Below are 17,055 nucleotides of genomic sequence, written 5' to 3' on the forward strand. Positions count from 1 at the left end.
GATCAGTCGCCCATGTCTTCCTGTTACACTTGTATTGACGCACCATATACCATACAGACACCATGTACACTTAATGTAATCCTGAGACAACCAAGTCATCAGTTTCTTTGTAACTTCTTTTAGTTTTGTAATTTCATTTATTCTGAATAAATCTGGAGTACTTCAACCTTTGTTTTTGTTATTGCTGGCCTTCCAAGCTGGACAGAGTGATTGCAGTATAAGCTTTCCCACTGTGTTTTTCCAGAATTTAGATCTATAATGGTATTAAGAGTTAGTTAGTTAGTCATATGGACTGTAACGAGTATGACGCAAGAACAGGTGAATATATGCTGAGGTAAAAGTAGTTGTAATTTGTTGATCTTGTTTTGTTGCATTTGGTTTTAATTTCATAATTTCTCAGTGTAATTGAGAGTATAGCACTAAAATTGGCCTCTTCAGAGGACATTGAGAGTTTTTTGAATATGATCTCAAATTTTTCTGCCAGTCCATTTGTCCTAATTTTGTGTGTTGTGTTTGGATATGGCGTGATAATTGCTATGGCATTATTCCTAACCTTATGGAATAAATGCTTTGTTTTAAATGTCTTGTCTCTGTGGAGTGAGGTGGTTGAGTAAACAGGCCGTCTTTGGGGGGGTGGGGTGTTGACATTTCTCCTGTCCACTGAGCCTTGCATGAACATTACCTCTCTGATGGTAAACACAGGCCTCACTGAGGCACAACCAGCTCTCCCAGAAGGGGACTTCTGCAAACGTCTGGGCCAGGCAGGGCCCTGTTTTCAAACCCTAATGACAATGTCTGGGATTACTTCATTCTTAAGGGAAAACTCACAAAGTTAGTTTTATAACTGGCTTAGGAAAAAAAAAACATTGAAATTTAAAACTTAGGAAAATGAAAGTCATCAGCTTTTATCTGAGAGTTCATTAATCGATGTGACCTGAGGCTTGGAAGGTTTCACTAACTGTCCTGCCTCTGTCAAACCACAAGCAGATGTGGGTAAAGATTAAGAATGTTTCAAATGCAGTCATGTTATGAAAGAGGATTGTTGTAGAATCACTTAGCCTTAAAAGACATAAACTTTGCACATTTAAGTGGTTACAGCAGCAAAAACCATTGTGTGGTTTACCAGTGGAGGCTCTTCAGTTCACAATACATTGTGTAGTGATTGAATATGTAAATCATACATGTGTAAGACAGTTTTGGATTTACTGTTTTATTACCCAAAGTGTTAACAGCACGGTATATTTAAATATTAGAGGTAAAACGTACACATCATGATCTCTTCTGACACAGAAATGGCTCACAAACAGTTCTTTCACAGTGAGCATTGCATCGGCTGGATTATTTATACTAACACATGTCGGATAATGCTACTGGTGGAGTGACAAATGTTACAGATTGCTGCTCGACAGTTTTTATAATTACATTTGAGGGCTCAATCAGTGATTGAGGTTTCATGGCAATTTCTAATTTACACGTAACGATTGACTAATAAGACAGCGATCACAGTTTGGTACTTGGAAGCGCGATACTTCCAATATTTCAGCGAAAAGTCACAAAAAAACCCCCCAAAAAACCATTTGTCTACAGAATTTTATATTTTTCTCTCAGAAACATATATCTTTGTGGTTATATTGGAAGCAAAGCACCAATGTAATTCCCAACCTTCAATTTAAAACCACTATTCTTACCAATACCCATATCTACTGTTTATTCAGCCACCACTCTTTCTGTTTCTATATCAGCTACATATTAAAACTAATTGCTATCTGAATACATAGTCCAGTGGATACATGTTTATAATGATATTTCTACTTCAGATGCTACATTTCAATATAGCTATTCACCAAAAACTCACACCATGGCGTTATTATGATCACATTTCCATTCAAGTTGTCAAATGCTTATGATGCGTAATCTGCATATTTAAATCCTGTTATGGTCTTGACAGTGGTCACAGGATGGCAGCCGGGCCTCCGGAGCTTGATTACCAATGATCACGTGATGACATTGATGCCCATAGCTGGGAAACCGTCACCGCGGTTACAGGCTGAAGCTACCGGCTAGGCGCAGACAGTACACAGTCTCCGGGGGCACGTCGCGGGAGCTGATCTCGTTGCCCTCAAGTCGTAACACGCGAATTTGGGAGTAATTTGTTATGTCCACAACCCTACAGAAACTGCTCAGAGAGAACTCTGAAGGGGAAATGTCAAAAACAACAACAACAACAACAAAAAAGACAATGAGTAGTGTGTTTGTCATAGCTGAATCACCCCTGGTGATGGTAAACAATGTACATCCACAATATTCCCCACATTAAACAGCATAGCACTGGTTCCAGTTCAGTGATGGAATAAACTGGTGATAGTTGACCCCAAATACCCAACGACACCTGATAAAATCTGTTTCTATATCATGCATGTGAAACATGGCCAAAGTGATGGCCCTGTTCAGTGGACCCACCAGCTGGAGAGCAGTTCAGAGCAACTGTTTGAGTGATTTTGGTCGGGAGGCAACCAATCCCTTTGGGCTTTGTTCAATTTTTAATCTCTATATGTCAGTTTATGCAAAGTTTTCACATGTAATGCACTTTAAACAAACCAAATTCAGATAGGGAAGTGAACCATTATTTGAACTAAAAGAAAAAAGAATGTGGTTCTCAGATGTTCACATTGCTTGTTAAACTGGAGGAGGGTTCAGTTCTTCTTCTGGTTCCCTTCTGTTTTTATGGCATCTCTGTCCACTTTCCAGATCACATTCTTTTTGAACTCAGATCTTACCTACTTTAAACTGTGAATTGACACCAACCCTGCTCCCTCTACATGAAAACAGCAAAACATTACAACTGACAAAACCTAAAAGGCCTGGTTTTGCAATATTATTAATTACCTGTTAATTACAAGAGACGAATAAAATGGGAGGGAGGGAGAGAGAGAGAGAGAGAGAGAGAGAGAGAGGGAGAGAGAGAGGGAGAGAGGGAGAGAGAGAGGGAGAGAGAGAGAGGTAATGAAAATACATGAATAGGGGCTGGTGCAAAGTATCTAGAGGATCATATCAAGGGTTTTCTGCCTGTTCCTTGGACCTCTACATGTCCCGTCTTGCATGCATTTTTGATGTTATTAATTTCCTCACACGTCACATTAGAGAATGTGAGCATTCCCTTTAGTGGAAAACTGCAGACTTGTAATTATGAGCATGAACATGAGCATGACTGTGAAGCCCATTCTTCAAATGTGTAGCCCTGGTTCGAATGTGTAGCCCTGGTTCAAATGTGTTGGCCTGGTTCAAATGTGTTGGCCTGGTTCAAATGTGTAGGCCTGGTTCGAATGTGTAGCCCTGGTTCAAATGGCATGATGCTCATTTTGTATCCTCTCTTTTGTTTGATTAATTTGCTTATAGTTAGTGGAACTATTTTGTAGCAGTCTTTTAAATATTTTGATCTTTGCATTAACAGACCTTATGTGTAACATAAGTTTTGTTTCAGAGGATCATTTTGGGTGTTGGGAATGTGAGGGTTTTAAGCTTCTTTTTTGCTCCCACAGCTCATTTTCCAAACAAACTGCAGCAAATCCAACTCATTTGGAGGTTGCAGTTTTGCCTTGTTTGTATAATGTTTCAACAATTTTCCCTGGAAAAACCCCCCAAAAACTCGAACAGAGAACAAGGAAATGCTCAACTAGCCCAGGGAGCCAGAGAAGTTTGTCAGTTCTAACTAACCCAGAGTAATGATTTATGATTGGTTCACCTCTGTCTTACCTTTGATCTGATTGGCCTGCAAGTACAGGTTCTTCAGGCTCGTGCTGACAGTTGGGATCCTCTCTAGCTTGTTATGTGATAGGTCCAGCTCTATCAGTGTGCTCACATTGAAGGTGTTGGCAGGGATTCCTCCATCTGTGAGCCTGTTGTGAGCCAGCCTCACGAACTGAAGTGCAGGCCGAAGGCTGAGAAAGTTGTCCGGCACTGCCTCGATAAGGTTGAACTCAAGATAGAGCTGACTCAGTCTCTCTGGCAGGCCATCTGGAACCTTCCGCAGCCTGTTCCCACGCAGGTCCAGCACATTTAACAAAGGGAGCCCCTGCAGAGCCTTACCCACCTCCTGGATGGCGTTCCTATAGAGAAGCAGGGTGGTTAGGTTGTCCATGCCACGAAAAGCGTCCGCAGGAATGAGAGAGATGTTGTTGTGGTTAAGCCTCAGATCGCGGAGTGAGCGTGGCAGTCCCTCCGGCACACTGGTCAAGCGATTGTGGTGCAGGTAGAGGAGGTTGAGGTTACGCAGCTTGGCGAACACGTTCTTGCCGATCTTGTCGGAGTCAAGCTGGTTCATGTGGAGGACGATCCAAGAGAGCTCTGTGGCGTTGTCAAAGACTCCATCTGGAATGGTGGTGATCTGGTTGTTCTGGAAGTAGACATACTTCATCCGTGTGGGCACGTAGGGTATGTGTCGTAGGTTGCGGTTATTGCAGTACATGGCTGTGGGATAGGATGAGGGACAGGTGCACTCCAGAGGACAGTCCCTCTCAGTGGTAAATTCGTTATCTGTCATTAATATCCTGCTGACAAAGGGCGATGAGAGTTTTCTTGGCGTAAATGTCGCAGAGAGATCCACCAGTCCCGCCCATACTAGCCATGCAATCCACCCATGCATCATGTCTGCAGTGAGAGAGGAAAGGCATGCATGATACAGCAACTGCATGGTGATAAATGCAATATCTCAGACTGTCCAATCATGTGCATGCTGTGACTGCCTGACCACAGACACAGAGATATACACGTTGATAATTCAACATATTAATACATGTCATACACATATGCACATTTTGACTGTTCACCATGCGCGTGCGCGCACACACACACACACACACACACACACAAACACATTCACACACACAGACAAACACACACACACACACACACACACACACGATAATTCAATGTATTAATACATGTCATACACATATGTGCATTTTGACTGTTCACCACGCGCACGCGCACGCACACACACACACACACGTACACACATACACACACACATACATACACACATACACACACACACACACACACACACACACCTGCATACAGATGCCTCTATGGGTTGACCAAAGAAGTCTAATTTTCATTTATGAAGAATGACATCATTTTTCCACACTCTGAAGATATTCCGTAATTCTCCAACAATGTAAGGCATTACAGAGCTGTCTGACATCTTGGCATAGACACAAAGAATTCCTGTTCCAACCCACTATTCATGAAATAGCTGTTTACTCTAAAAGTCTTCAAGATAATATGCAAACCACATTCCCCGTAACTTAACAGTCCTATGTAGGAAAATGCCATTTCTTGTGTTGAAATGACATGCCTGCGATGTTTGCATATGCTGCCCAAAGAAAGGTTAAACAAAATTTACAGAGATGATGACTAATTGCATTTTAGTCTCTGCATCAACAGATACTGATAACAACGCCTTGTCTGGAGGCACTGACAACAGCAAACAGATTCACTCTCTCTGTAAGAGTACACGCATTTTGCCTGGCCATTTAATCCCTGAGATATTCATATTATTTTAAAAAATGGTTAATGGTAGGATACAGGTATATCCTCCTAACATCCTCCTGAAATCATAAATTTGTGAAGCACTTAAGACCAAAATAAGTTAACAGGCAAAAAACAACAGGTTGTGTACAGATGTTTTATTACTTATGTTATCTCATATTACCCGGTCCTCTAAGACCCATCTTATTACATCATTAGAAATTTCTGCACACATTTCAAAAAACTGTTTTATGTCAAGAAACTGAAAAATAAAACATTCAGAGAGCCTTGTCTAAAGACTTTTCTGTCCTACTTTTTTAATGAAATATGCATCCTTCCAGTTTATGCCATTGTCCCCACATGATTTATTGAGCTCAAGCCAAGGAACAAGTTATATATAAGTTATATAAACTTTTTTAAAAATGTAATCATATTTTGACATTCTTTTATTTTCTGATATTTGAGTTAAATACAATGTACATAGTGCTGTTTTCCCACCTTACAGTGGGATAACCTTCACACTTCATGATCACAGCTGTTAAACCATTATGGTAATAAAGGCAGCATTGGTTCTAAATAGGAATAGCTTCGACAACTGAAAATATAAGTATTGCATGTGTATGTGTGTGTGTGTGTGTGTGTGAGTGTGTGTGGGTGTGTGTGTGTGAGTGTGTGTGTGTGTGTGTATATGTGTGTCTTTTGATTGTTTGTTTTTTTGGGCAAGATAAAAAAATCTGATGAAAAAGGCTTAAGAAAAACATTTTTGAATACACAAAGCTGGCATAGCCGTGTTTTCCAAATATGCTTTTTGTGTGCTGTGACAAAACAGACTTGAATCATTAACTTTTTATTCATAGAGGGAGCATATAATAATAATAACAATAATAATAATGATAATAACAACAACAATAATAATAATAATAATAATAATGATTATAATAGCATTAATAATAATTATAATAACAATAATAATAATGACATTTATAACCATGCAGTCCTTATATTGCCTGAATGCAGGTCATACTAACTAATCTGTAAAACACAACAGAACACAACAGAAAATAACATTGCCATGAAAAGAAAAGTTTGTTATCTGGCAGTAGTCAGTTGCTAAACTAAATGCTCCCCATTTGTTTAATTTAGCCTTTGGGAAAAAAAAGATTTATCCCAGGTAATTAAAACACAGTGAATTCTCAGTGACTTACTCAGCAATGTCTGTTGTGTTGTGTACGTCCCCTCTTTCTCTTACTTTCCTTCTCTCAGTCACTGCGAGCTTTTCTTGCACCAGGAGACAGATGGAGGCATTCAGGGAGGTGGGCCAAATACCAACTGCAACTCCAACGTACACACATGTATGCACACATCTTAACTCAATTACAGACACATCCGTACAGCTATTTATGAACACACACTTTTGCACAACCGAACATATGCATAACTCAATATAGTCACACACACACACACACACACACACACACACACACACACACACACACACACACACACACACACACGCACATCTGTTCCTGAACAGATTCTGTTCTCTGTATCTGTTAAGACCAAGGCCCAAACCTTATCATTAACTCAAACAGTTAATGGATGTGCCTGTATTACTTACACGTGTGTGCGTGTGTGTGTGTGTGTGTGTGTTTTTATGGTCGTCTCTGTGAAAGGCAGAGCGTTGCATGTGTGTGCATGCTGGTATAATTTTCCCATACCTGTGCCCCACTCTCACTGTTCTCTTCTCCAATGTACCCCACAACAACATTTATCCTTTTTTTCTGTGTCTTTTTTCCTTCATTTTCGGTCATCTGGTGTTTTCCTGTCAGGGGTTGAGGTTAGAGATTGTCCAAACACTGATGTAAGCATTTTCCCTCTGGCAGCCTCTTTGTCTCTGTCATTTTCAATCTTCACTTCTTTGCATTTAGGAATGAAAATTACAGCCTTTGAATTACAGGCTTTTTGTCTCTTAGAGGGAAAGTAAGACAAGGTATGTATTAAATGCCCCTAGACCCCAAAAGGAAGGCCTTTTAAGAAGATCTATTGCAGACAGACACTGTACAACTTCATTCAGAAATTCCACAAAAGCAGATGATGTTGTTGTACACTTAAGGGGATCAGTGCTTTCTTGTCAAAATCCTGGCAACGTTTTACCCGTCACATAAGTGTAATCACTTTATCGAATGCAAAGACTAAGGCGAGCAAATGGCGGGGGAAAATTAAATATATGTGAATCACGGTATGTTCGTAACCAAAAAAGAATTACTCTAATGAGATTTTTGTTTTCGTGTTTGACTTGAAGACTTCTGAGGGCATTCATTAGTGTATCTGGAGCCAGTTATTTCAGATATTACGTCATCTTGATTTACAGCAGGAGTGAATTTCGTTCATGCTTTGAAGCTGGAATGTTTCTGTTCTCGTCTAAAGAGTGTGTTAATATGGTGTGTAAAGCGTGTGGTTTGGCTAAGGGACACATCCATAGGCAGACAGTTACTCTCACTCTGATCTGGACTCCTCATATGGGACCTGTAAGAATGTTTAGTACATGCTTCCTTCTGTGATTTTTGGCCCTCTCTTTGCCTTTTTATTCCATCCATCTCTCGCTCTCTGTCCTCATAAACCCTCCATTGCTTCTGCTGTTCTCTGTCTTTTCTTTTCTTTCAGTGCGAGCATGTTACCAGAGTTCTGTCTCTGACACACTTAATGCTGTTCAGATAATCTAAATGACACAAACTCATACATAGGTCTTTCACTCTTGAATTCCTCTCTCTCTCTGTCTGTCTGTGTCTCAATGGCTGTCTTTTTCTTTGTTTCTCTCAGAGTTTCTCATATAGCAGTCGTGGGAGGTACAGGTACAGTGGTGGAAAGTTCTGGCTTGTGTTTCCCCATTTTCACCACAGAAGAATGACACAATTCAAATAATGATATAAAAACATTTTAGTTTATTATCTTGAGACAAGAGATGGGTAGTACTGGCCCAGTAGTGCACTACCACAGACGTACCAAACCCAACACCAAAATCTGTACAGAACGTAAAATAAACAGAAAAGTGGTATGGTAAAAGGCAAGAGCAGATTTCATATGAAAATTTTCCAAATGAAAATGCACAAGATGGAACTGAATTCAATTAGCGTGAACGAGAATGTATATTCTAAGGATTTTATCAGAAGAAGAGTTTTGTGTGTGTGTGTGTGAGTGTGTGAGCGTGCATTCGTGTATATAATACATACAGTTAGCGTGAGCAAGAATGCATATTTTTAGGACTTTATCAGAAAACTGAATTTTGTGTGTGTGTGTGTGTATCTTTGTGTGTGTGTGTATATATATGTGTTTTTATTTGTGTATGTGTGTATGTCATGACTTTGGTGTTTCTGCAGCACTGAGTGTTGCTTTCTTTCTTCTTTTCAGAAGGAGTGGATTGGACGAGTCTTCTATGGTCTTGATTTTAATTTGATCGTAGTCCACTCTCATAGTCGCCAAGGCATTGGTCATCTCCTCCTTTTAACACATTCAAGGAAATACAAGTGTTATGGGAGCTGTCTGCCACTCTTGACTTATTGACAGGCATGTTTTGACAATTGCCACCCTTTCTGATATGTTTTTTCAGTAGACTAATCCTTATCACTGTTTCTTGTTTTTATACATTTTAATAATTCAGTAAGTATATCACTGTGCAACTTCAACAGGCTGACTGATTGAGAACAGATTTGGATTTTGCCTTCAAGACAAAAGAGGTAAACACTCTGCTTCATCCTTCCTTCTTTCAGAGCAAATGAGAACAATTTCAACAAAATTACACTTTATTCAGAAAACCCTGTGCCAACAAGCAAAATGTTTTCATAGATATATAAGGCTTAAATGGAAATCTCTGTTGACATGACCAGCAATGTTAATGGCACAGTAAATAAATATAGTCTGACAATCTCTTAAACTCCAATTACCTAAGACACACACAGAAGAACTCCTGTACTAACAAGAGTAAAACATTCTCAGAGCTAATTTGTTTTCTCACTGTGTTCAGAATGACCCTCTCTGGCTTTGGATTTTGATTGTTCATTATTTTAGTATGTGCAACATGGATTGAGTTACATAAGCTTTAAAGTAAATAGAAAAGAAAAAGTGTTTGCATTTTGTGCTGACCTTAACCTCTTCCCAGACACTGCTCTCTTCATTGAGGATGCGGCTGGTGTGCAGAGGGGTCTGAGGAACTTCCATAGACTGCTGTAATTCAATCACAAACACTCCACATTAACACACATTAACACACTGTACAGTTCCCAGTTTTTGCTTCTTTTTTTTTTTGCCAGGACACGATGCACAGTTTTGTTTGTTTGGCAGAGATACAACAAATGCATTCTGATTAAAGAGGAAAGTAACAATATGTCCCAATCTTAACGCAGAACATTTCTATGAAAAATGACCAGTCGTAATTACTGCAAATGTAGCATTGTTTTGGTTTTTTTTGTTTGTTTGTTTGTTTTTTGTTCTGCATGAAGTGCCATAGAGGACATTTTCAGATCCATTGATCAAATCCTCTCAAAGTGATGGTTTAAATAGTGAAATAAGTCTGTGTGGTTATGTTACTGTAAAGTGTAGAAACTAACATTGATCCATGGGTGATTCATGAACTCTGAGATGGTCATTCTCTCTGTGGGATCTGTGTTGAGCAGGCACCGAATAAGCTGTTTAGCTACAGAGAGCGGCGAGAGAGAGAGAGAGAGAGAGACGGAGAGAGAGAGAGAGAGATAGAGAGAGAGAGAGGGAGAAGAGAGAGCTATAATGAAACTAAGGCAGGGCAGGTAACCCTTTTTTATAACTCAAACAAATGCAGTATGTTTTCAAGGTCATCTATGTAAGTGTGTACTGTCGTGTGAAGGTCAACAAGGCAGTCATATTATTTCTCACTGGTCTCATTCAATGACCCTGCAGGTCCATCACCTCCTAACAGCAGAGTCAATGCATGCTCCATTTATCTCAGCAGCAAAGGTCAAATGTTCAAGATCACCGTGATCTTGCTTCGCTTGCTATATATGGACAGTAACACAACGCCTCTGTTACCTTCACTCGATACATCCGCCCACTCTGGGTCGGGAAACTCATACTGGCCGTTACGAATCCGCTTCTTCATTCCAGGAGAAATAGCCAATCCATTGTTAGAGTAGAAAGGTGGATATCCACACAACCTACATAAAGAGAGAGAGAGAGAGAGGTGGGAAAAAACAAGACACAGAGACAGAGAAAGAGAAATGTAAGACTCAGTTGTGTCTGTAAGGGTAATAAGTCATAATGTGTGTATTATTTTAGAACAGGCTCCTCCACTTACAGTATGTACATGATGACCCCGAGAGACCACATGTCACATGACTTGTCATATTTTTCAGGGCCAAGAACTTCTGGGGCTAAAAAAAATAAACAGACTTTGGATCCCTTGAAAGTTCTCCACTGATACCACATCTATTGTGAGGGCTGAGGAATTTATAGCATGACATGCTGATTTTAATGCTAGTTTTCTCCTTACCTACGTAGTATGGAGTGTAGCAGGGTGTGGCCAGGGAGTTCTGTGCCGTGGTCTCTTTGGCGAACCCAAAGTCAGTGAGTTTGAGTTCTGCATCAGGTTGTCGAGATGTGTATAACAGATTCTCTGGCTAAGAGCATCAGACAGTGATTGGTTAGCTAATGCCAGCTGCCACAGCCTCTCTGCTTGTTCTGTGTTTGTAAATGACAATTGACTGGAAAACAGAGCGACATCAAAGCCTGAGGAATCGCACAGTGCCTCTGATCTGAGTGAGTCTGTAAACAGCTGGTGTGTGGCCGTCAGGTCATTAGCTGAATGGTCAACTCTTATGGATGGGTTAAACTGTGACCTTACCTTAAGATCTCTGTGGGCAATGTTAATAGCATGGAGGAATTCAATGGCTTCTCCTATACTCCTCATAATGTCTGAAGCTTCTACAGAGAGAGACGGAGAGCGAGAGAGAGAGAGAGAGAGATATCTGTAAAGTATTCTATTAATATAAAAGGGATTCTTTGTAACCAACTGGAATTCTGTGTAATTTCAGCAGGCATTATAAATAACTTATAGGTATTTTATGTGACTTCATTAGCCCCATTCTTTGCTAATTATGGGTATTCCTGTAACCTAGGACTGTGCCAAGCATTAAATCAATGCATGAGCCTTTTTGTCATTAACAGTGGCACTTATACCAAATTGCATTCAGAAAACACTCACTCTTCAAAATGTATTAATGTGCCATTTTACAAAAGTCTTTTTTTTGTCCTTGTAATATGTGATTATAATATGTAATCTTGGGATTTTGAGATAGTGGAGACAGACAAGAGAGCTAGGGGCAGGTACGGATAATTAGGCATTATGATTCCATCTTAGCGACACATTTTTCTGCGTCTTTGCCATGTTTAACTCATATTTTGGATCTGTAAACAAATATAAATTGGCTAACTGTAGTGAGATAGGAAAACAGTTGGAGGTTTGGCTGTTCTGCTTTGTAATTCATAGTTTGAGTGTAACTTTTACCTTCGGTTCACTACACGTTACAAATTAGAAACACAGAATGCAGAATGCGGAATACTTAATGTATATGCTTTTGGGAAACAAAGGAATATCAGTGAGCATTCTCTCAGCAGACACTATACGGCAGATATGTGGAGCCCATGTATTTCTCCCATCACTAAACTCTGGCCGTTAGTGATCATTAATAAAACAGTGTTACTACTGATATCTATGTGAAACAAACCCTCCTAAGTTTCTAACAGTGTTATGGGTTGTCCAGTTGATTTGAGGAAGAGCAGACATTCTGGTACGTGGCATTCAGGAAACACCACCTCCCCATCAGTAAGGCTGCAACGATAACCGCATCACCGCCATACCACGGTATTAGGAGGTGTACCGCAGTGTTGAGCCCGTCACCGCCATTACTGTCATAACAGCACCTCCTGAATTTTGCCCTACCACTTTTGACTCTGAGAGCGTGGTCGCAAAAACAGCAAGCAAGTCACCTAACTCAACAGTTTGAGTGCTTAAATGAAGGTCTACAGTAGTCTATTTGCCCCAACCAGAGCTGTTAAGAGAGTTTTTTTCTACCGCTCTGGCCCCGACTGTGTTCATGTAACATGTAAACAACAACCCATGTTGATGTAGACACAAATGGTTGCCCATACATCTTTTAATCATATACAAGTCTTCATGCTATATGTAGCCTTTAGCCTCCGCCATCTGCGTCAGACTTTTTGTTACTCCCTAGAGTTACTCCCTACATCCCTAGAGAATGTCACACACATAAATGAGTAATTAAACACAGGGGGGTTTGGTTGCGGTATTACTGCAAACCACAAAGGTGGCATTCTTCGAATACTGTGGCAAGGAAATTTCTATACCGCAACGGCCGTTTACGACACCTGTGTGACAGCTGACATAAAACAAAGGATCAGGCTTAGGGTTGTGCTCAATAAAGCCGATACTGATCAGTTAAAAAATGCCTTGATCGGCCCCGATACCGATCTTTCCCTACTATTAAAATAAATTAATGAGGACATTTTATAGCTTAAAATAGCATAAGTTACTGGTGTCTACTTGAGAGAGAGAGAGAGAGAGAGAGAGAGAGAGAGAGAGAGAGCGAGAGGGTGAGAGAGAGAGAGAGAGAGCGAGAGGGCGAGAGAGAGAGAGAGAGAGAGAGAGAGAGAGGGAGAGAACATTCCATGCATTGGGCTGCACTATCATAGAGAAGTCAAAGGTGGAGGGTGGAGAGAAGCGAGACCAGGAATTCCTGTAAAAATTCTCATGTCATTAAAATTCAATGACAAGCATGGAGAAGACATGGAGGGAAAGCGTTAGGGGGAGTACGAGGGGACTGGTAAAACGTAAAATGTGGAGTAAGATGTCTCTGTAGGCTACAACCCACTATTAAGCATGCTAGGAATACATGTCAGTTACTATGGAATTAAGCTGTAATACAGAGTGTGTGTGTGTGTGTGTGTGTGTGTGTGTGTGTGTGTGTGTGTGTGTGCGTGTCTGCAGTACAGTACCTCTTTCTGTGAAAGCCTGTTCCCCACGTGCTTGAATACGGCTGAACAGTTCTCCACCATCCATGCTGTGCCCAAAACATTGAGACATGAAAATTGTAAACACATTACTCTAAGCAGTAAATGATGGTACGGTCTGACTTAAAAAAACTATATTTTTGTTTGGTTTCGATATGCTACAATGTACAGTAAGGCACAATAGAGAGTACACACATATTAAGGTAATGTAATACGATTTGTGTTTTTCTTACTACTCCATGACGAGAAGAAGGCATTTCTTGCCCTGGTAGAAATTCTCGTAGACATCAGCTATCTGTACGATCCGCTGACACGCCGATGCCCTGCAGTGAAGCTCCGCCTCCCTCCTTGCCTTCGGACTGTCCTGTAACATCTGACAGAGAGAGAGAGAGAGAGAGAGAGATATGGACACACAGAGCAGTGGGAAGTACCAGACTAAGTCAAAGCACTGATTATGCATAGCTGAAAATGCTACAGACATATATCTGTAACAGAGCAAGGGTGAAAAACATAGAGGTGGAGAAGGGAGGAGAATTTGTAGAGATCTGGAAACCAGACATTCTGGCATAAACAAACAAATCAGAGGCTCTGCTAATCCAGTGGATCAGACAATGTTGTTTGCAAAAAAAAAAAAAAAAATAATGAAAGGGGATGGTACGCCTAGTGAAGTAGAGTCATATATCACTGCTGGTGACCTTTGGTGATATAATACACGGATACATCATTACATATAACATTTCATTATAATGACACCTGAAATTTCATAAGTACTGCAAATACCATGTTCACTTAAATAGCAGATCCACCAGAGCTTGTACATCTTTCATCTACACATACTGTAGATCTAAGATCCATAGGTCTTGTAACAGATGTTCATCAGAGTAAGATTCACAAACACACAATTTTGTGATTTAATGCTTTAACCAACCAAATGAGCACAGACTAAACAGTACTTGGTTTGAGCCAGGCCTTTTAATAACCTTACAGTGCAAGTGATTACTCAAGACCCATATTTAAGCCCTGGGGTTTTTTTAAAGCCTTACAGCTGGTCAACTTAATGCCTAACGTAAATGTAATGTAAATGTACAACTCAGAACCCTTCCTGTACTAGAGCTTGAAGAATGTGAATGAAGGTAACTATGGAAACCACAATGTGTTCCAGAAGTCTCACAGGTCTCGGTATAGCAGCCCACGTTTGTTTATTCAGCAATAAGAACTTAGCACAGAATTTAGGTAAACTGCTATATTTTACAGTGTCATTTTCAAACAGAGAACTAAACAATATTACTGAAACAAAATTTTGTTTTAGAGATTTAATCCTGTTGACAGACCACTACTAATGGCCCCAAACAGCCACTCATTGACTAATTATGTTTAGTTATCAATGTGACACGTATGATTTGTGATTACTTTTCAGTCACTCATTAGTGAGTCATCCCCCAACTTTTTTTTTTACACTTCACTGAATGAGAAGTGCAGGCAGGCAGAGGAGTTCTGATGTCCACATTAATGAATACATTGTTCTGATCCAGTTGTATTGTTCGACTGAGCGTACTGGCAGTATGCTACAGTTACAAACACAGTAATCTGTCTAGACCAAATAAGCTGACAGCATGATAAGAGGATAAAACCCAGAGTCCAGTTTGTGAAGGAGCCAAAGGACTGGCTGCTGTCTCAGTGGCAGACTGTGTTATGTATGGTTATGACATCTTAAAAGACACTTCTGGAAACGTACTCTCACTTAGCACGTCAGAGCCAGCAGGAGGACACCTTATGGCTGCCTAACTGTAAGGACATAACTATATAAGATTGATGAAAATGACAGTATCAGTCTGCAGAATCCCTGTCATTAGTAGGGTAAGCATACATCTAACAGGCTGTCAAGGAATTATGTGTCACTGACTAAAGCATGTTGTAGGTTTACTCATTTATTCTGAGTGTCATCTGGTAAGCTGTTTAGGCCTCTGAAAACATCCCTCACTTGCCTGGAATGTTCCCAGTGCTGCTGAAAGGTAGAGACACACTCTAAGTAGACAAACACTCAGTTAACCATCAGCATTCAGATAGTTCTCATCTCATCAGGAAATTACCTCAGTGACCGATTGATCCTTTGTTGATAATTTTAGGCTTTTGTAAGTTTTCCAAAAGCAGGCTAGAACAAGCTTATCATAGCCAAACACACAATACCAATAACAAAACAGCAAGCCTGTCAGCTAGCTCAAAAGTTCAAGTGCTTGAATGAAGCTATAGTGGCCTATTTGCTCCAACCAGAGCCGTTAAGAGAGAGTTTTTTCTACCACTCTGGCCCCGACTACGTTCATGTAACATGTAAACAACAACCCATGTTGATGTAGACACAAATAGTTGCCCATACATCTTTTAGTCATACACATTTTCATTCTACATGTAGCCTTTAACCTCTGCCATCTTGGTCAGACTTTTCTTGTTACTCCTGCCTCTCCAGAGAACGTCACGTACCAATTACATCACACCCTGAACTGATTGGTTCTTGTGTGGTTCTCATTTTATAGCCACTGATGTCAGTGGTTCCAACTTTTGGACAAGCAATTTTGAGGAGCCATCTTTTTTGGTGCAAATGCGTGGAACCGGTTCTAGATTAGGCACAGGAACCGGCACCACGTTGATGGAAAAGGGCTATAAATCCCTTTTGCTGGGCTTTTGGCTGTGTTAGCTGCCTTCTCCAAATGCCATGAAAAACACTCTCTTGTATGATCAATTTATTTTTATAAATTTTGAATTTTATGTTTTAGAATAGGGGCAATAGTCTGGAAACACAAATATTTTTCCATACTCTCTTTTCTTTTTCCCATACTTATCCTGACATGGAAATTATTACAATCAAATTCCATACTTTTCCATACTGTGTAGGAACCCTGTACCACAACACATTACCAATTTCTACTCCCTGGTACTCTCTTTCTCATAGACACACACATACACACACACACACGCACACACTCATTCACACAATAGCATGGGTTCTTTAACATTTCTTGGGCGTTCACCGTATAGTTAACTTGACTTCAAGAACCAAACAGATTAACAAAACTCATGTTTTTTTCTATAAATCGTGTACATTCAGAGCGTATTCAAACAGATTAACAAAACTCATTTTTTTCCCCCTTTAAATCGTATACCTTCAGAGCGTATTTGACACCACTGCTCTTCTGGACTATCTCAAGCACCTTGCCGTTAATGCCTAGTCCCAGGACCAGACCCGTGAGTTTGTAGTCTTCCGTGATGACGTTTTTCTTAAACCGATGGGTCGTTCTTGAATAAGTCTGAGGGGGTGGGTTGTTCTGCTGGTTTTGCCCCTCTTGTTGATTAGGAGAAACCACATCATTTTGATTTTGTGAGTCAGCAAACATGTCGCTCTGAATGGTAGCTTCAAGTAGCTTGCCGTTTCCCCGACCGCTCTCCCTCTCCTTTAAGGGGAAGTTGTCTTGGATG

The 17,055-nt window shown here is 40.3% G+C and overlaps 1 protein-coding gene across 1 annotated transcript; it reads right to left on the bottom strand.

Moving 5' to 3' along the window:
* Positions 1-2,040: 2,040 nt before the first annotated feature.
* Positions 2,041-16,973, bottom strand: LOC115821430 (MAP kinase-activated protein kinase 2-like). Its single transcript, XM_030785258.1, has 13 exons — positions 16,743-16,973; positions 13,818-13,957; positions 13,570-13,634; positions 11,399-11,478; positions 11,048-11,174; positions 10,853-10,928; positions 10,588-10,712; positions 10,134-10,219; positions 9,670-9,750; positions 8,918-9,027; positions 4,552-4,623; positions 3,754-4,511; positions 2,041-2,192 (listed from the first exon to the last, which is right to left on the bottom strand). Exons 1-13 carry the CDS (start codon positions 16,971-16,973, stop codon positions 2,041-2,043), a joined length of 2,103 nt encoding a protein of 700 aa, XP_030641118.1.
* Between the last annotated feature and the right edge of the window lie 82 nt (positions 16,974-17,055).

The sequence above is a fragment of the Chanos chanos genome, chromosome 9 (assembly GCF_902362185.1).
Source record: "Chanos chanos chromosome 9, fChaCha1.1, whole genome shotgun sequence".
Classification (NCBI taxonomy): Eukaryota; Metazoa; Chordata; class Actinopteri; order Gonorynchiformes; family Chanidae; genus Chanos; species Chanos chanos.

What these genes read in the sequence shown, in the direction of transcription:
- LOC115821430 (XM_030785258.1), bottom strand. Translation starts at nt 16,973, where the DNA reads ATGTTTGCTGACTCACAAAATCAAAATGATGTGGTTTCTCCTAATCAA. An exon ending in CTACACTCCATACTACGTAG is followed by an intron (nt 10,929 to 11,047) that starts GTAAGGAGAAAA and finishes TATTTTTTTTAG; the next exon opens with CCCCAGAAGTTCTTGGCCCT. An exon ending in GTGTCTGGGAAGAGGTTAAG is followed by an intron (nt 9,028 to 9,669) that starts GTCAGCACAAAA and finishes ATGTGTTAAAAG; the next exon opens with GAGGAGATGACCAATGCCTT.